Source organism: Equus quagga, chromosome 8, assembly GCF_021613505.1.
Source record: "Equus quagga isolate Etosha38 chromosome 8, UCLA_HA_Equagga_1.0, whole genome shotgun sequence".
Taxonomy (NCBI): domain Eukaryota; kingdom Metazoa; phylum Chordata; class Mammalia; order Perissodactyla; family Equidae; genus Equus; species Equus quagga.
The window spans coordinates 63,120,594-63,148,167 of NC_060274.1; the positions used below are offsets into that span (position 1 = coordinate 63,120,594).

General features: G+C 42.5%; 2 protein-coding genes across 5 annotated transcripts in view; one reads left to right on the forward strand and one right to left on the reverse strand.

Moving 5' to 3' along the window:
- SGCE (sarcoglycan epsilon) overlaps positions 1–13,498 on the reverse strand; it is a 66,964-nt gene extending 53,466 nt beyond the window's left edge. For 2 of the 4 annotated variants that reach the window (XM_046670090.1, XM_046670088.1), the window contains exon 1: positions 13,318–13,497. In XM_046670090.1, the coding sequence (XP_046526046.1) occupies positions 13,318–13,426 (109 nt within the window). In that variant the 5' untranslated portion in view covers positions 13,427–13,497. Of the gene's footprint in view, positions 1–13,317 lie in introns of all 4 variants that reach the window. The other 2 variants (XM_046670091.1, XM_046670089.1) reach the window with 2 other exon arrangements.
- Positions 13,499–13,726: 228 nt separating this feature from the next.
- On the forward strand, positions 13,727–26,518 carry PEG10 (paternally expressed 10). The gene is given in 3 exon segments (XM_046668810.1): positions 13,727–13,929; positions 20,050–21,227; positions 21,230–26,518. Coding segments are annotated over 3 exon segments (2,355 nt in total). The 5' UTR covers positions 13,727–13,924; the 3' UTR covers positions 22,402–26,518.
- The last annotated feature ends 1,056 nt before the right edge of the window (positions 26,519–27,574 follow it).

A 27,574-nucleotide genomic window follows, 5' to 3' on the forward strand; every position in this document is an offset into this window, starting at 1 on the left:
AGTCTCTTGTGGCAAAACACCCCGTCCCCCAGGGTTCTCCTGATTGCTGGACTCCAAAGGCAACATGCTGGTTACATAAGCTGGCAAGCTCTCTAAAAATACATATTCACAGGCACCCCAAAAAATACATTAAAAATTTCAAAACATATTCATGACTCCACCACGGAGAGTCTACACAGATGGCTTACATAATTTCATCAGGTGATTCTCATACACAAACATGAACTCGAGAAGACCTAGAGAACCCAAGGGTATACAGGACGTTCAAGTGAGTCACATCACATGTGCCAAATGTAAGGCTGACCTTAGAACTGAAAACCTCATCCACTTGTGCCCCCAACTGGCCCACAGATACAGTCAACTTGCAAGAACATGTAAGTCACTGCTGGACAGTGGGAAGTCCCAACCTAGAAAGACAGGAAGCAGGTGGCCAAATTCTTCTCTACAACTTTCCAAAGAGCAATGTATACACATGGATCTGACAAGCAACATTTAGATTTAAACCCATCACATCACCTGGTCCTGAGCAAGGTGCTTTCATAGATATTGCCTAGGTCAATCCTTACAAAACCAACCAAATCTATTAATGTGTTTGAAGATTACAGAGGCTTGATCTTAAAGCAAAGTGGAGTAAATCCAGTAGGCAAGCAGGTACTCTTTAGAATTCTCCACCTCCATGGATTGGGGAGTTACCATAAAGAAAGAATGGTATGAGTGTCCAGACAGCATCCCTTTTGTTCCGTCCTTTATTCTAGTCCAGTGGTTCTCAGACTATTTTGTGCATAAGAATTATTGTTCAGAGTTACACACACAAAACTACAGATTGTACTTTATGGGATTTTAAAGGATTTACTAGGATAACTTAAGTCTATGGGATTTTTTTGTCTTACACTCTGGCTTTTAGAATCTGACTAACCCCACACAAGATTTAACACCACTCCAAGTCCTTGCCGAGTGAACCAACATATTACTGCTCATACTTCCAAGGGCTTTTACAGGATTCATAAGAAAAATTTGACTGGTGCTTCAATTGTTAAAAAATAGAGGGAGGGTAAAACAGGTTAAACACATCCCACAGATATCACCCTATTTTAGGCCAGCCTTGCTTTGCTTATATTCATTTTTTAAAAGTTCATATTGATCCATCTAAAGTCTTACTTTGACCACAGAAGACTGAAGTCCAAAAAATCTAAATAAAAAGACAACTTTTTATGGCTCAAATTGCCAGACATTTGTCACTAAAGGCAAGGCACAATGCCACAGACGGTGTGTCTGCTTAAACATTCCAGTCCCACACCTCGAGGGAGAAATCTCAATCACACAGAAACAGCTATTTGTTTCTAATTGTGTTCCCAACACCATAGATCCACTCAACTCACTTCTTGTATAGAAAATTATAGAAATCTGTACACTGACAATTGCAGAATACTTACTGAAAAAAGCCAGTAAAGTTTGATTTTTCATTAGAAAAGGACCAAAGCATTTTTTTCCTATGAGAACAAATATAATTAGTCAGGATGGGAAAATATGACTCAACTAAAAAAATAACTATTCTATACATAGCTTTTCGAGATTAAATCTAATGTGTAAAAAAATGTCAACTTGTATAGACTGGTTCTTGGACTCCTTCCAAAGATAATGGACCATCCTCAGAAATCTTGAGAGGAACTCCACTGTGCTCACTGGGTCCATGATAATCTATGCTACAATTGCACCTGGATGTGATTTTTGCTCTAACTCATAAACACAAAAGCACAGAATAATATGCATACTGCATTTACACAGCCCAAACTAAGAAGACATTCACCTAATCAGCTAGCATATCAAGGTATACAATTTAACCAATTGCTCAATGCTCCCTCTCAAAAATCATCAAAGCCTGAATTAATCCAAAGGTGGCTGGCATGCCCTTAAACTCCCTAGAAACCATACAATACTTGCCTGTCTTCAGAGTCCATGACTCGTTCTGAGTCTTGCAGCAGCGTGTCTACACGTCATCTGACCTGGGGCAAGCACTTTCTGAAGACACAGTACTCTTTCCCAAACCTGAATAATTTGCTGACTAGGGGAGGAGGGGTCTGCTATTTAATAAAAGCAACTGAAGAGCTGTGAATGGTGACTGATTGCTGATGAGCTAATCAGAATGTCAAGGGATAGAAATAATAAATAATAACTTACTCCAACATCACTGTCTAAGTAAACAGCAGGATGTGCCAAATGATATTTAATCTGATTAACACACTCACCATAGAACCAAACTGTCCAGTCTTTCTCTGTCCACTCTTTTCTGTCTCTTTTCCTATTTTCCTCAAAGGGGACACAGACTTTGGTTCCATAAATTGGATACATAACTCATGTCCCCTACCTCTCTTCCTTTCTCTTACCAGTCCCCATGTCACTATGTCACTCCTTTGCTTCTCTATTTTCTCTATATGAAACTATCCTTGATACTTTTTAAATTGTCTCTTACATTGAAAGATTGTTTTTCACATTTTTCTCTCTAAAAAACTTCAGTTGGCACTATCATTAGCTACCATGCTCGGAGTGCTGAGCGCGAGGTACTGCACTAAGGGTTTCATACATGTTAACTGATTTCATCCTCACATCAAAAACTACAGGAAGTAGGTACTATTAGCTCCATTTTACAATGAGGATACGAAGTTTTACGACCCCAGGACATATGTTTAGTAAGGGGCAGAGTTGGATTTTGAACCCATTTCCTGGCTAGTTGCAAAGTCCGTGTCATCTACTGGTCAAAACTACCCACAAACAGTTAAATGAGAAAGCAACAGTTAAATGAGAAAGCAATCTGTAAACTATATATTTTTAATGTAACTTGAGATATTATTATTATTACTAATAGGTCATCTTCAACTTATTTTTGTTTCTAGAAAAAATAAATTGCCCCTGACTGATGGATTAGAAATGGCCAGCAATGAGGCAATGCCCTCAGAAATTAACCCCATGCGTTATTTGCACACACACAAACAATTCATTAAAATAAGAAAGCTAAAAAGTAAATTGGAACCCATGTGAAAAAAAGGCTTTGCTGAGGACTGTCCACCCCAGCCTCTGAAGGGAGTCAGGAAAAGATAGTCCCAAGAAAAGTGTAACAGCAAGACTTCAAACCAAGAATACCAGAATAAGAAGCCTCCAAACGTCGTTAAAACAGAAGAGCCTGGCAGGGCAGAACATAAGTAATTATTTAATATAATCTAAAATTATTAAAGTTTTATAATTTTAGCATAAGCTAGGTAAGATATGAGACTGTAGGGTGAAATAAAATTGGAGTACATAAATGCAGTGTTTAACATCAGAGTCTCTGGAGACTGAGGGCCCGGGTTCAAATCCCAGCTTCTGTCCGCTGAGCAAGTCATTCACCTTCTCTGTGCCTCGGCTTTCTCGTCTGGCAGCGACAGAACAGCACCCACTTCATAGAGACACTGTGAGTATTAAACGAGACAATACACTTAAAACCCTCGGAAGAGTGCTTAGCACATAATGATGTTCTCAAAAATTGTGAGCTATTACTACATTTAATCTTCAACTAAGATGAAGAAAATTTCAGGTTTCTTTAAATATAATTTTTTTAAAAACTAGACGTTCAAATGAAAAAATTCTTGCCACTACAGTTGGCATTATGGAATGTAGCCCTCTCTTTTTTGTTTTCATGGTCATGAGACACATGAAAAATAGTAATATTTCTATGGCAGAGTGGAATAAACACTGCAAGCTGCTCACGAGCCGGGGCTCCAAGCAACCCAAACTCCACGTGGCATCTCAGCAAGTCTTCACTCCAGCACTGGCCAAGGCGCTCCGGTTGAGAGCGGCAGTTTAACCCTTTTGAGGAAAGCCAGCTGTACTTAAGAAGTGAGTTATATTGACATTTGTACTCTCTGACTCTCATAAACTCTTAACTATTTATTCTGAGGAAACAAAGCAACAAAAGCAAAAACTGCATGGGCACAAGACTTAACTTTGCATTGCACATATCAAAATTGGGGGGAAAATTAAATGTCTAATAAAAAAACTAGCTTGATAGAATCGCTAAAGGAGAAGGGAGCATTAGCCACTTCTCTTGGTAGTTTTACTGCTTTGCTCAAATAGCCCGACCAAAGCATATAGTGGGGTTGGTTTCTACTACCCAGAAACGGTACTGTCTGCGTTCTATCTTAGAAATATTGGACGAATAAGGAGCACCAGTGGGACCCTTAACAAAAGGGATACACAATATATGCAGCAGTCATATGCATCATTACAATTTAATGTCCTCATCTGCAAAATGTTGGACTGTTTTGACAATAAAATTAGTGAAAGGCAGAATATGAAATCGTACATAGACTATGTGAAATCTGGGGGAATAGTGCAATCTAGTGGAAAAGGAATAAAAGGCAAAGTGTAAGAGCTACTCGGTTAGAGAAGCAAACCTGTAGGAAAAAATTCTGTTCACAAGAAAAACTGTAATAATGCTTACAAGATTTTCCAATTTAGAAACCTCTGAAAGAGAAATACTCTCATACTGGTGTTTACTAGAAAACGTTATTATAGAAGCCATACATTTTCATTGTAATACACTCAAATAGTATAACCAGGAGGGTACAAAATACAAAAGTTTCCTCTCACATATTCATGGCCATTTCTCCAATGCCACTGCCTAGGGTATCCACTCTTAACAGTCTTTGCTTCTTTCCATATTCTGTGCATATGCACACATATGTTTGTGCATATATACAAGGATACTCACACCATGCTCTTTTTCACATAAGTGATCACACTTTTTTCACTTAGCATATATCTTGAACATGTTTACATGATATGACATTTAAAGTTACATAGCTTTGTGTTATATGGCTCAACCATAATTTACTTATGGTCACCTTGAACTCAGCCTGTCCGAACTAAGACTCCTGATCTTTCCTTTAAAGTCTGGTCCTCTTCTAGCATTCCCCATCCCGTGAATGGCGCCACCGCTTATTCTCGTGAATATGACAGAAATCAAGAAATTATCCTTGACATCTCCTCCTGCCAATCTCTACCCCAAATTCAACCTACAACACACTCCTGTAGTTGTTTATCCCTCCAAATGTCCCTTCTATCTTCTTCTCCTCATCACACCCTAACCCAGAGGCCATCATCTCCGTTCTGGATTACTGAAGAACCCTTCGACCTGGTCTGCGGCAACCCATTCAGACCCCTCCAACTCTTTCTTCACAAAGCAGCTAAAGCGATCTTTTCGAAATGCAAATCTGACCATGTCCGACTTAAACCCCTCCAAAGACTTCCCATTGGTTTTAGGATACAGTACACTCTTCAAGGTGGTCAAACAGGTCCTGCAAAATTTGCTCCCTGACCTCTTATCTAGCTTCCTTTTATATTGTGCTCCCCTTCTCTCTCGGTTCCAACCTCACTGGACTTCTTCCAGCACCTTCTATTTGCCATGTCAACCTGCCCCAGGGCTTCTACAGAGTTCCTCCTTTTACCTCAGATACACCTTCCCTCTTCTTCTCACTAACACTGACACGTCCTTCAGATCTCAGTACTTCCTCAGAGAAGCCTTCCTTAATTCCTCTGTCTGGACAAATCCCTTACTTAGAAATTCTAGTAGTGTTCGTATGCTTACCATAGTTCTAAAGGCACATTTATATGTGCGATTATTTGATTAATCCTTGTCAACCCCACTAACGTAAAAGTTCCATGACAGCTGGGACCGGATATTCCCCAGCATCGAACACGGAGTCTCAGAACCAGTTGACACCCAAAAAGTAAAGGAATAAATTGTTAGTTAATAAAGATGACCACTATTTTTTCTAGTTTTTCATTGTTACTATCACTACTACAGTAAACATCCTTATACTTTTATCTTTAAGCACTTTCATGAGTCTATCTGTAAGCTGAACTCCTGGAAGAAAACGGCTAGACAGAAAACCGCGTACACTGTACATTTTGATAAGCACATGTAGCGACCTGCTCTGTTTCCACTTCTGCAGGACTGGTCTTTGACTGGAACCAACTCTATAGCTACAGAAAATGAAAGATATTAAAGGCGCTACATTGATTAAGTGTTTCAGAGGAGAGAAAAGCCAATGTAATTTTACCACACAGCAAGAAACACCAATTTGCTAAGGAGAAAAAAAATAAACAAAAAACCTTGGGGCTAATGTTTTCTTTTCTTCTGCATTCCAAGGTAAAAGATCAACTTTACTTCTATGCCTCGTGCATAAGAAAGCGGGGACCAAAACGGACTGAAATGTTTCATCGTAACCCGCTATAAGAAAATTAACTGTGAGTTCTTCTTTCAAATTCCTAGTGAACCCCAAATCTCCATAATAATCAAGTGGTGACCAGATGAATGAGCGAAAAGCTAGAGAATGGGAAAGAATCTACAGTGGAGCTGCCGAACTCCTAAACATTTTTGAAATGACCAGCTTCATTTGTGAGCAAAGAAAAAGTCTGCCTTCCATGTCACAACAGATGCCGTGGCGATTCCTGTGGTACAGACTGCCAGGGATCTATTCTAAAAATCTGATTAGTCCAAGGCAATTAAGTAGGAAGTGAGATGTGCTAAAGATGAGTGCTTTTTAAGTAACAGAACACATTTAAACAGCTATTGCATAAACATTGCACGAAATTTCTCAGATGGAGACAAAAATAAAAATCCTACCAAAGGGACCCAAGAAGAAAACAGCACTTTAGTTTTACTAACATATTAATTTTTTCAACAACATTAATAATCATGCCAGCAACTCATGTTTTGAGACCACCTATTTATTTTTGGAGATAACTTCTTAAAGTTTTACAATTGAAACACTGGGGATCATCTACCTCCCAAGCCCAGCAGCAGGAGCAAGCATTGCCTTCAAGGAACTGGAAGGAGCCAACTGCGGAGCAGGTGAGCGAGCGTTGACAAGCCAGAAGCTCATCTCTGAGCATTTCTCTCTCGGAAATGTGAGCTCAGCCCCAGGAATGCCTGTGGCATCTTCAACAACTGGGAAGCAAGCCATCACAAGCTGCCCCGTGCATTATTACAATCCCACAAAAGTGCACGGCACTTTCAAAAAAGAGAAAATAAGGAGAGGAAAACTTGTTCAACATTAAACAGTCTTCACACCGTCAGAGTTAGAGCAACCACATTTCTGACCTAACAATTTGAGTGAAAGAGAAAGTTTTGGGAGTGGGAGAAAGAGGCAGGAGTGAAAGAAGCAGGGAAAAGTTGGTTAAAAAAAATGACTGAAGAATGTTCTCTTCTTTCTTTACTTTTCTCATCAGAGTCTCCCTTAGTTTTCAAGGCTCCAGGGCATAAAAATAGTTTCTGTGGAGTCAGATATGTTACAGGTTATCACTCCTCGGAAGGAGGGTCCGGTGTGCTACTCACAAAGTAATTTTGACCAATCACATTTTCAAAGCTAGATAAGGTAATCAAAATAAACAATAACAGGCAGATGGAGAGGAAAGAAAAATGTGCCCCAAGACGTGTGAGACACTAAGACTGTGCCTCTGAGGCAGTGAGAAAGCAGCCTAACCTGAAACTGAGAGAAATTAAAAGAGGACAGGGTCAGAAGCTAGTTTTGATTGAAAGGTTTTACTTTCTGTTGAAAAGCTACACATTGTAACTGTAAATATCACAAAGACATATAAGAGGGGTGAAAAACTGCACAGAGAGAACTGCCCCACATTTCCCCCTGGGGAAGAGGAGCCAGCAGCTGAGGGTTGAGCTGTCCTGGACCAGCAGCCAGCAGCAGCCTAGTCCCCTGCACCCTGGGCCCCCCAGCATCCATGGCCACTCGGCCGAAGAAACTGCTCCCAACGACCAAGAAACACCAGGAAAGGACTCACTCTAGCAAGCAAAGCAAAGGCCAGAAGACTCTGCAGGGGGAAAAAATCTTTAATTCTCTTCTCAGATTTTCATGTTTGAAATGGAATGAGAAGGGAAGAAGGAATGTGTGAAATTGCCCTGTTGCAGCTATTTTCAAGTTGTAAGAGATCAACTTGCAACACATAGGACTATTCTTTTCAGATAGTTTATCAGAAAACATAAAATGTTTCTATTATCTTTGTTGTCCTACACTAAAATGTTATCATGACCTTCAAATTAAATATTCATTGCAAGAAAGGTGAATATTTCTGATATTTTAAAAGAATAGACCAAATAAAGGTGTGAAGTTGATTCCCTGGCTGAGCTGCACGAACTGTTAGAAAGTCTCCTGTTGAAATCCATCTCTACCTTTCACCCACTGATGCTTGCTTTGCTTTCCGAAGCAAACAGAAGAGAGTTTATGCCTACTTTTAGTTTTCAAGCTAAACATTTCCAGACCCTTTGAAGATACCTCCTATGACGGGATTGCCAGACCCCTTACCATCCCGATGGACTGTTCTGGAAGTTGTCTAATTTGTCAACATCTCTCGTTAAATGTGACAGCCAGAAAGGGACACAATACTACAGATGTGGTTAATTAGAGCAGGGTACTATTAATTTTTGTGACATATGGACATTATATCACCAGAATCTAAATTTGATTTTTTTTGCAGCCACATCATACCACTGATTGATATCAACTTTCTTTTTCCTCAAAAATTGCCACTATATAAAGTCACCTCCTTCCCTACACACTAATGAATTATGATGCATTTACTGCTATAAAATACCTTTTTGCATAGCACTGCAGCTATTTAAACCATGTAAACTCTAAATCCTGTTATCTTTGTAACAGTTATCCCTTTTCAAGGCTTATATGGATTTTAAAGCAAGCATCCTAGATCTTCATGGAAGTCATTCATAAAAATGTTGAAGAAGAGAAGACCCAGGGCAAAGGCTCATGATCCTTGACCAGGGACCACTCCCGGACCCAAAGCCAGGACCCCACACACCTGGCGGGTGCTGGTTCAGCCTGCCTCACGCTCACAAAGCAATCCTGCTAGTCTCCACATCACCTCACACACAAGAGCATCCTAAAGCCTTGACAAATGCTTGGCTGAAAACAAGATTCACTTATCTTTCAAAACAAAGTGTAAAAAACCTACACATATTAAAATTATAGTCATGTAAAAATATATATCCACACGGAACAAAGAATAGAAGGGAAGGAGCAGCAATGGAAATGTTTGTTCTAGTGTCAGACGATGGAGATTATTTTTAATTTAATACTGTCTTTACTATAGGTACATTGTTTAAAAAATTAAAGAACCAGAATTTTTCTTAGAAAGAATTTCGCTTGGAAGCAGTTCACGTGAAACGGCTGTAAGACCATTGAGGTTCTATCAGATCCTACCAACCTGAAAACTCCAACCAGAAAAAGATTCATTTGAAAAGACTTGTTGCTCCTTACAAACATCAGCTTCTTTTTTTGAATTTGGCATTGCTGCTTTCGGCTTAATATTTCTGGAAATTAGGGAGACAGCAGACTGGAGAAGTCAAGCCTGCAGTTTAGAAAAACCTGGATATTTTGCACGTGTGTGTGTGTGTGTGTGTGTGTGTGTTTGTGTCTGTCTGTCCATGTCTGTCTGTCTGTCTTGTCAGTTTCTATCTCGGCTGGAAAGGGTGGAAAGAACAAAAAACCATCATGTTAATATTTCTGTGAAGCTCTGGACTAAAACAGAGCTTCAGCTTAAGAATCTCTAATGGACACACAAACTCCTATGATCTATTCACCTAGACTCCTTTTTTACACTAAAAGTAGGAAATAAGATCAGCAACAGAATCTGCACTTTGGGGCTTAGAACTGAAGTAAGGGTAAGTTTTAAGAAAAGGGGGTCAGAGAGAGTAAGTGCAAACAGTGAAAAAGAAAAAGAAACAAAGTGGCTGGTTATTCTGGAGAAAATGTGATCTATAAATACTGCACTTATTAGAATCCAAAGAATCTGAATACTTGAGAATTTTTTAACATGTCAGGGTTTCTTCACAGCTTCAGCATTTTGTTTAGAGCATGGTTTTCATCCGTGGAAAACCAGTGTTAGAACCTGGATACGTGTTATCTTTCTCTCTTTGAGGTTGTCTCTCCCCAAGTTTTCTCTGGTGCTATCCTTTGCTATTTTCAACGTCTGAGAGACAAGTGAAAATTCTACTTTCCTTAGAAATACAATTTGTCCACTGTACTAAAAGTTAAGCTAAATATGAGAGGTAAATCATCAGCTTTGAGATTTATGGCAAACTTATAATAAATGGAGAAAATGATCAATTACTAAGTCCAGTCAGTATGTGACAACTGTCACTTTGCTTAGAAATAAATTTTCCCTACCATCTTAAAAGTCAAGCCAAACGCATGTGGTAAATCAGCACGTTCACACATCCCTGGCAAATCAGCATTTAAAACAGATAAAATCTCCAATTAGAGAGTCCAGTGATTATTTAACAAGTGAAAATTCCACTTTGTTTTGAAATACAATTTTCCTCCCACCTGAGAAATTAAGCTCAGTAAGTGAGGTAGATCAACACCTTCACGGATAAACGGCAAATTGTCATAAAACAGGTAAAACGTCCAAACAGAAAGTCTCGTTTATTATTTAACAAGTGAAAAGCCCACTTGTTTTTGAAGCGCAATTTTCTCACTACACTAGAAGTTCAACACAGGTGGTAAAAAAAAAAAAACAGCTTCATAGATCCACACCAAATTCTCACAAAAATGGATTAAAATGTGCAAATACAATGCCCAGTTATTTGATAAAGTAAATAATGCACATTAGCACTTTTTGTTTTACATGTAGTCTCGTGCAAAATGTGTAAGAAATAGTCAACATTTGGGACAAATATCTGAGAAAATCCAAAATTCATTTATGATACTAACATCAAAAAGTGTTTAAAATTCTTCTCTATTAATTTTTGGGGCAGAAGGTTGGTTTGTAATGTTGTTTTGTGGTTTTAGATAATACAAAAATGTTATCTAAAGGGTTTGTTTATTAATGTATTTTGTTTTCATCTTCATATTTAGATAAAAGTTTTATCAAAATTACTTATCTACTGATGTCGGGGTTTTTTCCTTGGAAAATTCTATTTCTAGGCAAAGTACAAATTATTTCTTATATAGAGGAACAACACAAGGAAATACACCAAAGTGATAACTACATGCATGTTAGAATAGTGAAATGAGAGGAAATTTCAGTTCTCTGGTTTAAAATATTTACGTACTAATCTTCATTTAAATTTTTAATTAGAAAAAGTAATTAATATTATTTCCTTTAAAACAACTCTGCAAATTTAATGTCATTTGATAAAGTTCCTTGGAAAGAAAATAATGGACGAAAACTGATTTGATCCATTTTTAATTTTTAAAATTATACATATGTAACTCTATAAAAAAATATTATTTAAGTACATATTTACACATAGAGAAAGTCTGAAAAAGCGGACTCCATAATGCTTACGGAGATTATCGCTAATGCTTACGGGGGTTATCTCAGGCTGAAGAGGTTACAGGTGATCTTGATTTTCTTCTCGATTTTTTTCCAGTTTTCTGGAATTTCTTTCCCATGGATTTTGAACAATGAATAGGAATTACTTTTATTATGATAAAAATAATACTAAAGCTGCTTTTCTTTTTTTACCAAAAAAATCCTGGTTAACATTTTGAAAAAAAAAATCAAATTGGTTCAAACTTTAAAGTGTTGGGATACATTTTTAAACGTCAATTTTCCCTACCATCTACACTGCTTTTTAACCTCACTTTTTAGACGAAGAATGTCTATCAGTTAAAGACTAGGTGAAGTAACTTTTCTGGACAAAAGAAAAAAAATGCTAAGAATTTGACAGCCTGGCAGTTACCAGAACAGTACGCTAAGAAACACAAGAAATCCTGAAATTAGTCTATCTTGCAGACAAGGGTGAATACTAAAGATTAAAAGGCACTTCTGAAAAGTTTAATTGTGTTCAACTTCCTAGAAAAATATCTTTCATTGTTGAAAATCTGCACTTCATTCACTCATCTATCTGAGGGTCCACCTCTTATTTCTGATAAAAAGTAAAACCTCAGTAAATGTGCCACAGTTCTGTTTATTCCTAGAAAGGCTCGCTTTAAGTGCGATCCCTGCCACTCTGCCACCTACAATGGGTAAATTCTTATTTATCCTCTAAGTATAAAATAATCTGTAGCCATGTTACTAAAACATGCCCAAGTTTAGCCTTCAAATACGCATGTGTCTCAGCCGTGTTTCTGGAACCTCACTCAGCTGTGGACAATTCGGTTTTCCATTTTAACTTAAACTTCTTTTACTAAGATTATCAACAGATTGTCCGTTTTCTCATCGCCTAATACTATGAGGCGTTAAATGGAAATCCGTGTTGAGGGTTTTTTTTTTTTTTTTAGCATCCTTCCTCATCAGTATTTTAGAGTCTTCTAACTCACTGCAAGTAATTTTCTCTAACGTAAAATATGTATGTTTCTACGCAAAAATACAGAGAGATGTTTGCGGCCGAATCTCGGCAACACGCTTGAAAGGATGAAACGTGCAGTTACCGTGACTAAATGTATTCGTTCTCCCTACAAGATTTAGAAAAACGTAACGTTGCAGGGAGAGCTAGGTCTCTGCGTAAACCTCGTAATCACCACCAAAAGGCCGTCGCTGGGAGCCTCCGAAGCCCGCCAAGCACACTCGAGGCATCCACAGCTGTTTTTAATTGTTTTTGCTTTCTCGAAATAGTGCACTTGGTGGGGCAAACGGTGCTGTTTGCAGCGTCCCTGGCTCCCAGCCGGGGTTAACCCTGACCTGAACGCCTGTTTAGCGGCCAGCAGTTCAGGATTCCGCTTCCCTGCTCGGTAAAACCTAAGAAAAACGGCGTTTCCGCCGCCAAGAAATGCGTTTAGGAAAAGGGGGAATTCGGTGTTTTAAATGTACATTTTTGTGTTCTCTCCCGATCGGATTCAAGAAGAGGAAAAAAAGATGTTTGTGTAGAAAGGGAGGCAGCTTGACATCCATTTCCTCTGGCTCGCCTCCCGGCCGCATTCGCGGGGGAAGGGGCCCCCCAGAAAAATGGGCAGCGACCCCCAGCTCTTCGCTGCAGAGATCGGGAGAGGTCCGCAACCCGGGCTGGGGCTGGGGGTGGGGTGGGGAATGGAAACTGGAGATGGAATTTCTGCGCGCTCTTGGCAGGGAGGGGCCCGCGGGGGCGCGGAGAAAAAAAGAAAAGGCCAGGGGTCAAGCCTCGGAAGGGACGCACAGGGCCCGGGAAGTGGGGTGCAGGGTTCCCTAGAGAAGGGGTGCAGTGGGGACGGAGGCAGCAAGAAGGGCTGACACCCGGAAAATGCGCCCGGGTACCCCAAACCCGGGCGGGGGATGGGGAGGCGGTGGCCTGTTGGCCCCAGGACCTCCCGTCGCGCGCGGGCCACTAACCTGTCAGCAAGAAGGTGCCAGTGGTCGCGGGGCTCATCCTGCGTGTCCCCCGACCCTGTCCCGTCCAAGCACAAGGGTCTCCCGGCTCCCACCACCGGGGCAATTGCATTCTTGGCCTGGCTAGGCCTGCCGTCCTCGATTCTCCCCTCCCCTCCCTTTCTTCTTTCCTCCCAGCTTGGCCAGTTCAGCATCAGCATCCTGCACCCCCTCCTTAATCCCGTACTCCCTCTAGCGGCGGGCCAGTGTAGCGTGGCCATCGCCCCCACCCCCATCCCCCAGCCCCTCCGCCCCCGCGCCCCCCGCCGCCCCCCTAACCCGCGGAGCACTCTGGGATTTGGCGCCCCCCTCCTCTGTTCAGCCTATATAAGGCTCCCAGTCGGCGCTCCGGGTACACGCGCTTCAACTTCGGTTGGTGTGTGTCGAAGAAACCTGACGGCGACCTGGGGAGAACGGCGAAGAGGGTCCACTGAGCCTCGCGAAAGGTCCGCTGAGCGGGCTCGCGTCCGGAGCCACTCCGGGCTGCGGAGCACCCAGCGGAGCCCACGCCTGGCACAGGTGTGGGACCCCGTCCTTCGTGTCTTCGCAGAGGAGTCCTCGCGTGGTGAGTATGCGGTGAGGATGTTTTTTTTTTTAAGATCACATTCATTCCGCGTTCTTAGCGGGAGCTGCGGGAGATGGAGTAGTTCCCCTGAATGTCTCCACGCAAACCTTGTCATGCCTTTACTGGCTGTACCCCAAAACAGAGTGGAGAAGCCAAGCCTTCACGGCTTTGATTTCCAGCACCCAAGTCCAGATACAGGCTGTAGACAGACATGAGCTGCGGACAGACATGAGCTGCAGACACACATGAGCTACAGACCAATTTGCTCTTCAAATGCACTAGAAAGTGATAGGCGCTAAAACTAATTGGCGCTTCAATGCGCTACGAATTGATAAGCGCTTCAAATGCGCTACAGACTGATGGGCGCTTCAATGCGCTACAACTGATGCTTCAGATGCGCTACAGACTGATGGGCGCCTCAATTGCGCTACAAACTGATGGGCGCTTCAATTGTACTACAAACCAGTATGAACTGCAGCCATATACCAGCTGCGGACTGATTTGCGCCTTAAATGCACAAAATCTTGGCTGCAGACAATTAGCGCTACGAAAATGATACAATTAGAACCACAACAGTGCTTTATTGCACAGGAACTGCAGAGGTACATGAGCTGCAGAATAATTTACACCTAAAATGCGCTACAAAGTAATAACGGCTGCGGAGGTACACACGCTGCACTGTTTTCCACTACAAAAAAACCAGCTGTAGAGGGACATGAGCTGCGGAGTAAGATTACTCTGTCTTCTTAGAGGGGGACCCCACCCTTTGTCTCTAACACACCTTTTGGAATGGTTCCCACTGTTTTTTTCTGCAGGATGGTTCGCTGCATGATGGTGTTGTTAGACAAAATGGAGCCATGGGCAAAAATTAGTGTTTAACATTCTGTCCACACCATTCCTGCTATAGCAGTCGAATGAAGGAGCGCTGATTTGAGTGTAAAAGGGAATCTTTTGGTGGTGGCAGAGCTGGCTGCCTTGCCTAGTTGCGCTTGATTGAAGTGGCGGTGTAGTTGTAGTGGTGGCGCGAATTGGCGTCCAGCAACAGTTTGTGGAAACTGTTGGTTTGCTTAGTATTGAGGGGGATTGGATCTGGAGGTGATGGCTCTTGTTGCATGAAATGAATCTGGCTGTTGGAGCCTGGTGGGAGGGATTTTGGGAGGGGGGATCCTGGGAGAGGCAGGCAGCCACTCTCAGACATGCCCCGCCCATTCTAGCGCGCCTTCTCTGCAGTATGTGCTCAGAGCTTGCTTAGCGCCTCCCAGCGCCTCCTCAGAGCGCGCCTCCTCCTCTGCAGCGCGCCTTCCCAGCGCGCGCCTTCCAGACCTTGCTTCCCCAGACCACGCCTCTCTGAGCCTGCCTCCCGTGAGATGGCCCCCCCCAGATCCCACTTTCCCCTGAGTCCGCCTCCTCGGAGGTGGCCCACCCACACCCCATCCCCTCTGAGGGGCCCCCCCCCAAGACCACACCTCCTCTGAGGTGACTTGGTCAGACCCCGCCTCTCCAAAGCTTGGCCCCTCCCTGAGCCCGCCTCTACAGAGCTGGCCTACGGCCCCGCCTCCCCCAGAGCCACGTGCGCCTGCGCAGTGTGAGGCCCCAGCCCCTCCCTCAGGCCCACCTCCTTTGCGCCTGCGTGCCTTCACTCCCTGAGCCTGGCTGCACAGCCCCACCCTCCTGCGGTTTCCCTGCTGCGCCGGTTTTGCTTTTTATCCACTAGTGTCTAATAAATTTAACAATAATAAGAATAATTAACAACAATAGTAAATTTCCCTGTCATTTATAAGTGCTTTTTATAAGCACTTTGCATATGTTAGATAACATAATCCCACAATTTAAACCCCTTATAGTGGGTTATGAAGGGTGCTCCTAAGCTGACGTGGCTGGCGCCTCTAAGGGCAGTCGAGCTAAATGTTTTTACTACAAATCAAAAATAGACTGTTGTAAATACTTTCACATTTAAGGATTTTTTTAAGACACTAGTGGACCTTTGTGGTGGGACGTACTGGAATCGGATGCCTTGATGGATGCAAATAAGGAACAGCCTGAACTGTGTTTCATAGAGGAGTTTGAAGTGGTTTATTGGTGTTGCTGGCTTGGCCTCTGAGTGAGGAAGAGGCGTTTATCTGCATGCCTGTGAAGCTGGATTTTTTTCTTCCAGCTCTAGGAGATTAGCCCTGGCCAGCCTGCCTACATATTTATTAGTTGTGCCTGGCACATGGTGGACATTCATCAAATATGTGTTAAATGTCCAGAATAAATTGATTTATTCGCTGTCTCCCTTGGTGTCGCAGGTGTTTTCTGGTTTTTGCTCCTGGATCTTTCCTATGGTGCTTTACTGTCCTGAGTTGTCCAAGGGATTGCTTGTCTTATTAAAAATATATATATATATGCATTTTTAAACGCCAATAATGTAAGCTGTAATTATAATACAAAACAACTAAATTAATTTAAAGTATTACAAATAGTTTTTTAAAAATAAAAAGCAAAAGCTAATTATTTAAATTTGGGACAAGTGGATTATTTAATAGTCTATAATTGTCATATAAAATTTGTGTAATGTAACAAAGTGTTTATATTACAAGATTGAGGATTTTAGCTGGCATTATTAAACATCTACATAAAACAAATTTATATCTTCCTGCCCGTCAGGTGTACCATGTTTATGTTTCTAACTAAATGAAGAAATTTGAAAACCTGGTTCTATATATTGTAAACCGTGAGCCAGGACTTTGGGGGGGGAGGCTGGGGGGGTTGTCAGACACAACCCCACACCCCCCAACAAGTATACAATCTATGGATAACATGTACTTATCGTAATTACAGCTTTCAGTAAGTCCCCATTGTCCTTTTACCCACTTGCCACCTTGTGGCGCCTCCCTCTTTGGAAATTCTCTATCTACCTTTGAAAGAGGTTCAAAACAAGGGTAAAAACATGCATACTAATAGAATTTGCATTTCACAAATAGTACTCAAAAAGAAACTTGGACAACATTTGAAACTGTAAAACAATTAAGAGTTTAATGAAGTGTCATCTCCTAATGCATGTTTAATGTGCGGCAGTTTTTGGCTGCCATTATTACTTTTTGATGTGTTTGGGGGAATAGAAATTTTCAGAAGTCATCGTGAAGAGTTAAAAATTAATCAAATGTATTTAATTACTAAATAGACTAACACTGAACTCTTTTTTTATATGTAAATATGGCATCTGTCCCAAGTGGCTTGGCTTTATGTTGTGTGTCCTTTCAGGTTTTAGGAACAGACCTCTTGACTCTACCTCCCCAGCCCAGCCCCTCCTCAGAGGGCGTTTAAGGAGCCCTAGTTCTGTAATTCAAATTAAGTCACAGTGCTCCTGTTGCTGTTTCAACATTTTTAAACTTTACTTACACTAACTGTTAACCTGCCTGTCCACTATCCTAACACTTTTCATGGTTAAACTACTCTGTAATTCTCTCTTTTAGGACTTAGAGTCCCACTCCAGGGGCGGAGGCCTGATATTGGTAAAGGTCAGGGGTCTTAAACTGGTGACCTTGCAGGCCAAATAAGGCCCTGAATTTGTTTGACCAGCATTGGATTAAAACTCAAAAAAATTGAAGGTCTTTGGGGAGGAGTGATGCATCCCCAAGTTACATAGTTGCGGCCCCTCCTGTTATCTTCACCACTCTCTTCTCACTGCTGTATTACCTTCCTGTCTACCAAAAGCTTTTGAGTTTTAAACCCCTATTGATCTCCTTTTTCCCCTAAACAATACGGTAATTGTTGGCTGATTTCCTGATGTATTGTTGTTTCTGTTGCATCCTTGTGTTTTGCAGATGTTAAAACCATCAGACCTGGGTCTCAGTAAAGCCCACCTCAGTGACTGTGATTGACATGTAGGTTGTTAACCTTCCTGACCTGGGTCCCGCTGCACCAGGCCATGCTGTAAATGCCTTTTCAGAAATCTCGTTTCTAAGTTTTGAAAGTATTAATGTCTGGGTGACAGAAGGGGCACCTGAGTCACCTGACCTGTGCTTATTAGTTATTTTTAATGGGACATTAATTTAATGAATAATAATTGCATTATTTTGTAACCTTATATTCTGAGTGTTACCAATATAATTGTCTTTAAGGAGTTAGAAATGGAAACTGAATGTCACAGGCTATGTGTTAATTGCATCTTCTAATTTTTCCTAAACTTTTTATCTTGAATGTCAATTATTCATTGTTTTTATAGCCTAAGTTATTAAAGTAATTAAGTAGCAGGTTAAAACTATTAAAATGGTACAGTAATTCTGTCCCTTAAGGACTCTTTGTGGAGGCCATCCCAACAGCACAGCCCATAGGGAAAGTGGCTGTGGGTGGTGGGGTTGGGGCAGGGGAGGGGCCGAAAGGACTGGGAGGGGTCTTAGGAAGAAGGAGGAAGGGGTATTTCTCCACAGCCAGGGACAGGACTGAAGATTACAGGCATCAGGTTTGATTCTCAACACCTTTTTTTTTTTTCTCTTGAACCGTGTTGGTTGAAATATTAGCTTTTTTTCACCTAACTTTGCTAAATAACACGTTTACCTTTTTATGTAATAAAAAGTTTTATGTAATTAATTTGGCATCCATTTTTGCCTTGATGAGTCAGAAACAGGTGGCTGGGACTTCCAAGATAAAAGTTAGTGAACAGGCAGTCTGCATATCACGTTTTTAAACTTTTGAGCACTTTCCTAAAGTTTTCCAAATATGAGAATTTGCTCATTAAAAAATCATTGAGGTTAAAATAATTAAATTACTCTGGATGCGTTTAACCCTGTTTTCAGGAAGTACACAGGCAGACACTGTGTAATGGTTTATTGTATGTGGGATTTATTGTCACCTTGCCCATAATTAGGATCTTTCATCTCCCCACCCACCCAGCCAGTGCGCCACCCCCTCCCCCGTCACACACACAGAGACACACATACACAGACACGCACACACAGTGCCACTTACCTACCCCTTAGGAGTATAGCCCTATCCCGTCCTAAATTACAAACTTTCGGGTTGGGCTGTGCTGACAAATCTTGTTCAAAAACCAGGGATTGCATACTGGTGATCTGAAAGTCAAATGAGGCCCTGGATTTGTTTGACCAACACAGTATTAATATATATATCTCTGTAGATGGGAAATGCATGCCCAGATTGCCATAGTAACAGCCCCTCCCTGTTTTAATCCCAGCCTCTTTACACAGACAGTTGCTTTGCTGTTTTCTTATTAATAACTTTATTAATATCAGCTAACAGGTATTGAACACTCACTATGTGTTTTACCTGCATTATTTAATTACGTCCTTATTATAAGTTTGAGATGTACTATTATTGGACTTCTTTGAATGTCCCATTTTATAGCCCTGCTTCTCCTCAGAGGCATCAATTAATGTTTGTTGATTGACTGCATAATGAGGAGGGAGACTGATATACACACGTTGCAGCTCAGTGCCATTTCTGTCCCATAGAAAATTCTCTTTGGGAAATCATATTATGATCAGAAAAGTAATTTAGACAATCGGGTGGGTTTTGGGGCAGTTGTTTGTTTTGATAACCAGGTACCTTCTCTGTAGAGGTGGACTAGGGTGGTGAGAGTTGCCAGCACACCCCACCTCCCCCCAGGGCTGATGAATACAGGCATTGTGATTTTAATTCCCCCCTACTTTTTTTTGGTTCCCTATTGGCTAGAATATTAGCTATTCTTCAGGTAACTTCTCTGTTAACAGTTATGATTTTGGCTCTATTTCGTGTAATTTATTTGGTATCCATCTTTGCTTTGAAAGTTTCTTGGTTTGCTCTCTTGATATAAAACTACTTGTTTAGGGCGTCTCAGTAGTTCTTTTATAATCAGAAAGGTAAGCGGGCTGTTGCTACAGTTCTGAATTGTTGAATCATAATGAACAGGTGACTTTTGAGGAGGAAAAGGTCATTTGGACATCAAAAAGTAGGGTGCTTTTTGTTATCTATTTCTTTGCAAGGTTTTTGTTTGTTGTTTACATATTAATGTAAGCAGGGAGAGCAAAGGGATACTTTAAATACTCATGTATTTAAAGTACTTTGGTAGATGCTTTAAATGCTAAAATCTTCTTTGTATTATGGTGCTTTGATTGTGTATGTTGAATTTATGCTTTTATCCTCATTTACAGAAACAAAAAGCTTTTGAAAATAAAAAGAAGAAAGAGTGGAAGAGGAGGCCAGGACTCAGGTCTCCATCCCCACGGGAGTGAAGCCACACCTGGGAGGTCTCCTCCCACCCCAACTCTCACCCTGGGGCCCGACTGCCCACCTCCTCCTCCTCCTCCTCCCCCCAACGCCCCCTCCTCCGCCTCCTCCTCCTCCTCACGCAGTGGCCAAAGGGGCCAGTACATCCCCAACCTGGCAGATCGCAGGCGCGACGATCTCTCTGAAGAGATCAACTCCCTCAGAGAGAAGGTTATGAAGCAGTCCGAGGAGAACAACAACCTGCACAACCAGGTGCAGAAGCTCACAGAGGAGAACACCTCCCTTCGTGAGCAAGTGGAGCCTGCCCCTCAGGATGAGGAAGATGACATCGAGCTCCGTGGTGCCGCAGCGGCTGCTGCCCCACCCACTCCCATAGAGGAAGAGTGCCCAGATGACCTTCCCGAGAAATTTGACGGCAACCCAGACGCGCTGGTTCCTTTCATGGCCCAGTGCCAGCTCTTCATGGAAAAGAGCACCAGAGATTTCTCAGTTGATCGTGTCCGCGTCTGCTTCGTGACAAGCATGATGACCGGCCGTGCTGCCCGCTGGGCCTCCGCAAAGCTGGAGCGATCCCACTACCTGATGCACAACTACCCAGCCTTCATGACCGAAATGAAGCACGTCTTTGAAGACCCTCAGCGGCGAGAGGCTGCCAAGCGCAAGATCAGACGTCTGCGCCAAGGCATGGGGTCAGTGATCGACTATTCCAACGCTTTCCAGATGATTGCCCAGGACCTGGATTGGAATGAGCCCGCGCTGATTGACCAATACCACGAGGGCCTCAGCGACCACATTCAGGCAGAGCTCTCCCGCCTCGAAGTTGCCAAGTCGCTGTCCGCCCTGATCGGCCAGTGCATCCACATCGAGAGAAGGCTGGCCCGGGCAGCCGCCGCTCGCAAGCCACGCTCCCCGCCGCGGGCGCTGGTGTTGTCGCACATCACACACCACCACCAGGTAGATCCAACCGAGCCGGTGGGCGGGGCCCGCATGCGCCTGACCCAGGAAGAAAAAGAAAGACGCCGAAAGCTGAACCTCTGCCTCTACTGTGGAAATGGAGGTCACTACGCCGACAACTGTCCTGCCAAGGCCGCAAAGGCTTCGCCGGCGGGAAACTCCCCGGCCCCGCTGTAGAGGGACCTTCAGCGACCGGGCCGGAAATAATAAGGTCCCCACAAGATGATGCTTCATCTCCACACTTGCAAGTGATGCTCCAGATTCATCTTCCGGGCAGACACACCCTGTTCGTCCGAGCCATGATTGATTCTGGTGCCTCTGGCAACTTCATTGATCACGAATACGTTGCCCAAAATGGAATTCCTCTAAGAATCAAAGACTGGCCGATACTTGTAGAAGCAATTGATGGACGTCCCATAGCATCGGGCCCAGTTGTCCACGAAACGCACGACCTGATAGTCGACTTGGGAGATCACCGTGAGGTGCTGTCATTTGATGTGACTCAGTCTCCGTTCTTCCCCGTCGTCCTAGGGGTGCGCTGGCTGAGCATACACGATCCCAACATCACATGGAGCACCCGATCTATCGTCTTTGATTCTGAATACTGCAGGTTCCACTGCCGGATGTACTCTCCAATACCACCATCCCTCCCACCACCAGCACAACCGTCATTTTATTACCCAGTAGACGGATGCAGAGTTTACCCACCCGTGAGGTATTACTATGTACAGAATGTGTACACTCCAGTGGATGAAAACGTCTACCCAGACCACCGCCTGGTAGATCCTACCATAGAAATGATTCCTGGAGCACACAGTATTCCCAGCGGACATGTGTACTCACTGTCCGAACCTGAAATGGCAGCTCTGCGAGATTTTGTGGCCAGAAATGTGAAAGATGGCCTGATTACTCCAACAGTCGCACCTAATGGAGCCCAGGTTCTTCAGGTGAAAAGGGGGTGGAAGCTGCAAGTTTCTTACGACTGCAGAGCTCCCAACAGTTTCACTATCCAGAATCAGTATCCCCGCCTGTCTATTCCAAATTTGGAAGACCAGGCTCACCTGGCAACGTACACTGAGTACGTTCCACAGATCCCTGGATACCAAACGTATCCCACCTACGGCACGTACCCGACCTACCCAGTAGGATTCGCCTGGTACCCAGTGGGACGGGACGGCCAGGGGCGGTCGCTGTATGTTCCTGTGATGATCACCTGGAATCCTCATTGGTACCGCCAGCCGCCGGTGCCCCAGTATCCGCCGCCGCAGCCGCCGCCTCCGCCGCCGCCGCCGCCTCCGCCACCATCCTACAGCGCAATCTGAATTCTTCTCCTGTCCTGCAGGATCTCTGCCCTCAAAATGTATTCCTGTTCAGCTTCTCAATCAGTGACTATGTGCTAAATTGGGATACTGCATCTTCAGGCCAACCTTCGCTGAAACGGCTATGGAAGATCAGGGCCACCCTCGACTGGCACATGTCTTAAAACACCAAAACACCTCCACTATCTTCTGGGAGACATAATATTGACCAACAAATTATCCCTCAGTTTTCCACTTTGACTGCCAATCTAACTGAAATTCGTAAAAAGTTTACTTCCCAGAGAATTCTGGAAGGCTGGGTTTTACCTACTGAAACCTCTCACCATCTAAATTATAGGCTGCCAAATTCCTCGTTTAACATTTACAGAGAAGCTGATGCAAACAGGAAATGCTGTTTTCTTTATGGAGGGGGAGAGCAGGAGGAGGAGATGACTTTTCTTGCAGTTTCAGTACTCTGTCCACGCTTGGAAGAGGACTGACACCTTTTCAAGGAAGCCAAAATCAGTGGTGCAGTGTGAAACGGCTTCCGTGATCTTTTTGCTGCACCCTTAGAAACTTCACCATCTTCAAACTCCACTTTCATGGTTCTGTTAATTCTCAAGGAGCAGCAACTCGACCAGTTCTCCCAGGAGCAAAACCCCTGCCCCAGAAACACCTCAGGCCTGAGAAGGAAGTGCCCTCTCAGATGGACTCTTGCATGTTAAGAGTGTGCCTTCATATCCTGGTGCAAATCACATGTACCCAAGGACTCTGGCTTTGTCACAACACCTTGCCATCACCATGCCAGCAATGGCTTCCACAGAACTTTAAACCTGGTAACCAGAGACTATTGGTAGCTCCAGGTGTGTTTAGATGTTTGTGAAATATGATCACCTCTCAATCATAAATCAAAATGACTCCTAAGTCCTGTACCCAACTCTTAGAAAAAGAGGCTCTGAGTTAGTGTTACCAACTCGTCCTGGTTCTTCAGAAAGAATTTTCACGAGCATTGTTACTTTGCTGAAAGAGCATCGCCTGAAGTCTTGGGAGCATCTATCCATGTCTCTGCCTCCATATGCATCAGGGCATTTCATCATCAGTCCCCTCACTGGACTATAGCATTAGGATGCTTAGAGAGGGGAAATGATTTTAGCACCCAGACTCACACTCCTATGCCTGGGAGGGATGTCTTTGAAGAAGAGGAATTGGGGCACTGGACACTGTCTTGAGGATATGGACTTCTTTAGTGAACTTCAGATCCAGGAGTGTTACCTGAGGGGTAACCTACTTTAAAAAGATTGGAGTTCACAAAATGGAGACTGGTCCCCTCTAGGGGATGGAGCTGATAATGAGCTGACAATGACTGAAGGGCCTCAGAAAGTGACTCAAAGCAACAGACAACACAAGAGTTGTCTTCGATCCAGTGACATCATCCGGTGTCTCCTGGATGCTTTGTGCTAACCTGGGACTGCCTGACTTCCTTTAGCCTGGTCCCTTGCTACTACCTTGAACTGTTTGTCTAACCTCTCTCTTTCTGTTTGATTCTTTACTACTGCCATTAATCCTGCTGCAGGATTTGTCATCCTTCCTGCCTGGTTGCTGAGACTCCATTTTGCTGCCACGCACGGAGAAGAAAGGCAGGCTTCATGGAGAATGTGTTTCGACACAGCCTCCGATCGCCAGAATACAGTCTGAGCAGTAGAAAACATCATGGTGTATATTTGAGATTGCCTATCGTGAAGAGAAGCCTAACGGTGAAGTTTTATTTTTCATCATTACCTTTCACATATTCATTATCACCCACCCTTTTTCTTGCATGTTTAAATACTTAAAAGTTTTAGCCGTAGGTTAGTAGTGTCCTTTAACAGTGTTTTAAAGTGGTGACTGCTTTCAGAAATTATTTCCATTGAATTACAAAGTACTATCCAATTCTTACTGTTAGTGTTAAACTAATTGTGAAGTAACGTAGTGTAAAATATTTCTTGACTGTGAACTTCCCTTACAACACTGTGAACGAGAGGCTCCTCAGAACTGGAGTATTTGTATCATAGTTCATCCTGTTCATCTTCAATCTTCTATTTTAATGTCATATATAATTTCAATTTATTGATTGGCCTTTAACAATCACACAAAAAGATATACAAATTCAAAGAAGATACGTAATTGGCTATTTAATACAAAACAAGTTTTCCATTTTTTTTTTTTTTGGTGGAATCAGAAAGCTTGTCAGTCACTCGTGTTTTAGAGTAATTGCTTTTGAAATGGTGCATTTGTGCTTCTGGACTATTTTGAAGCATCACTTCAGTTTACCTCATAACAATCCATCCTCCATACATTTGAATTCAAGTTGTTTTGTGTCAAATTTATAGTTGTCAATTGATCTTCAAGCTGCAGAGGGCTTAGAATGGGCCATTGTCTGCAGCCCCAGCATGTGCACACCGACGTTTGCCATCACTGCAAGCAGAAGGCTGGAGATGTTGGCCAACGACAACAGCGCTCATGGAGAGCACAGCGGTGTGGGTTAACAATTTGTGGATGAAGTCCCTGACGCTCGTTTGGCTGTTTAGTAAAGCTTGTGAACAACTTGTTGGCAGTGTGTACTATGCTCTCTTGCTATATATACTGTCTATAAATGTAGGTGTTAAGGATAAGTAATCTGAAATTTATTCTCTAGTATCAGAATTTTATTAAGTTTCCTTTCATTCATCTGACTTATTTTGTTGCTGTTGATCAAACTTATGTTAATTGAATACTTTAAATTGTTTTTTGCATTTTCCAACAAAAATGCCTTTATTCGTAAGAAAGAGAAAAGCAAAGGAATTAAATTTGTATCTGAAGAAGTTAGAAAGGGAGCAAAATAAAGGGTATAAATAAAAAACAGAATTATTAAGCAAAGCCGATAGTCAAGCCTTTGAAACAAATTGGTAAAATTGACTTTTGGCCCAAATTTGCAGTGTTAATTAAAAAATCAAGGAAGATATGAGCTCCCATTGTTAGGGAAACTTAGAACTAGCTAAGGTCATCATGCTAGGATATGAAAGGGAGGAAGTTTACATACATTTCTGAAGGGTCAGTTTAGTTTGAGCAATGAGGTATTTGTATGAGATATTGGCAAGTGGAGAATTAGTTTGATTACATCATGTGAGCTAGCACAGTTAACTTGCAGGTGCACAAAACAAGAGGGGCGCCTCTAGAGAGTGCAGTCTGGATTTCTCTTTAAGTTTGCAGGTACCTCTTGGACTCCTGAATTGATCCAGTTGTCATCCGCCGCAGACATCTAACATCAGATAGAATTCGAAGATTGCGACAGAGAACACTCTACTGGAAAGACCTGGGTAGAAATGAAAGCAGCCTGTAGAGGTGAAGAGCCAGATGGGAACCACACTACATTTTCATTTAAAGAAAGAATGCACATCTGGTGGGACTGGAAGTTCTTTGTTGTTTCAGATTGTAGAATGCTATCAAATTGGTCTGTGGAAATTTGCATTGTTTTATTTCGTTGTGTAATCAGTTTAAGTAATAGGGGATATATAATCATAAGTATTTTAGGGTGGGAGGGACTATTAAGTAATCTTAAGCGGGTGGGATTAGTTTAAAAGTTAGCGTGATATTATGTATTAGATATCTCTATAAGTGGACATGTGTACTTACTTGTGATCCTTTCCCCTGTGATTGCTACCTGTACTGACTTCAAATAAACTTGGAGGGAACTGCAGGGGGATCAACCTATTTAGGGCGAATTGGACATGAATAAAACCTAGTGGGAGAAAGTTCAAAGGTGATTGGATACATAATTTAGTGGAGGCTCTTTGCCCTGGGTATTAACTCCAGGGATGGAGATTCTGAGCAAAGCCTTTAGGGAGTTACAGGATGGATAGATACCCTTTGAGAAATTGTTGCTGGCATTAAAGTGATGATGATGGATGGTAAATATTCATGGAAGTTGTAGGAAAATGATGAGTAAGAGCCCTTGCTCATACCCCCTTCAGTAGCCCTCCTCCTTACCCTGCCTCTTCTCACTACCCCTGCACCTCCTACCTACCCTTCCCCACTTTATTGCTGTATTCTCTTTATATTTCTATTTACTAATATTGTATTGATGTTATAATAAAAATTCAATTAATAAAGATTTAGTGGTTAAGTGAAAACTGTGTCCTGATCATTTCAGCGTCCACTGGCATCAAGGGAACATGGTGGGGCAGTGGAGAACGTTGGGGGGTGGAGAGGGAAGGAAGGTTGGAAGATGGAGGAGTGAAGAGGGTGGGGTAGTAGAGGAGGGGAAAGGAAGGCCCAAGGGTGGCGGGGGGGAGGCAGAGGGTGGAAAGGAAAGTGGAGGAGGGGGAAAGAATGTGGAGGAAGGGGGAGAATGGGGCAGTGGGGCAGTGGAGGAGTTGAGAGGATAGGGGTGGGAGGGTGGGAGTAAGTTTGGAAGTGGCGGGGGTGGTATAAAGAACACGTCAATCAAGCAACCCAGTATCAATTATTTACCCAGAATGCTCCAGGAAATCAACTATATTATTCCAGCTGCAAAACTTCAACATATAAAATAAAGTCACACAATTAGTGCTCTATTGATGTAATACTAAAAACTTTTTTAAGATGCAAAATTTTAATATATAAAATAAAGCCACACAATCGCTCCATTGACATATGTCATAAAAATGACATGATAAAAACTTTTAATATCAATTTTGCTTGGAATACTTGAGATTTATTAGTAGAAAATTAGAAAAACAATAATGAGGAACAAAAGAAAGATATACTAAATGAAGCAGGGTAGAGAAGTGTGGGAAATTAACATACAGGTTTTAAAAATGCCAATTAACACTAAAAATCAGAGTGATCATGAAAGTCACCTATAGTGACAAATGAGGTTCATGAGGCACTCATCCTATCAGATTTTAAAGCACAATGACATTAGAGTTGTAGAATAAAAGGTTACATATAGAAAAACTGAAAAAGGGACTCTTAATGTGCTAGTTTCAAAGGGTTCGTGGGTGCATCTGACCTGGTGGTCACATAAACACAATGGTTTATTGGGAAGGATGCATGGAAGATGGTGTCTAGAGGAAAGGTCTGGCGCTAATGATGAAAACACAGCTAAGAAGTGTCTCTCTTTAGAAGCAGGCTACCCTGAATGGTTCTCCATCCAGCCCAGAGTCCACAGACTTCCATGGTGTGCGGGGTGGTGGATGGA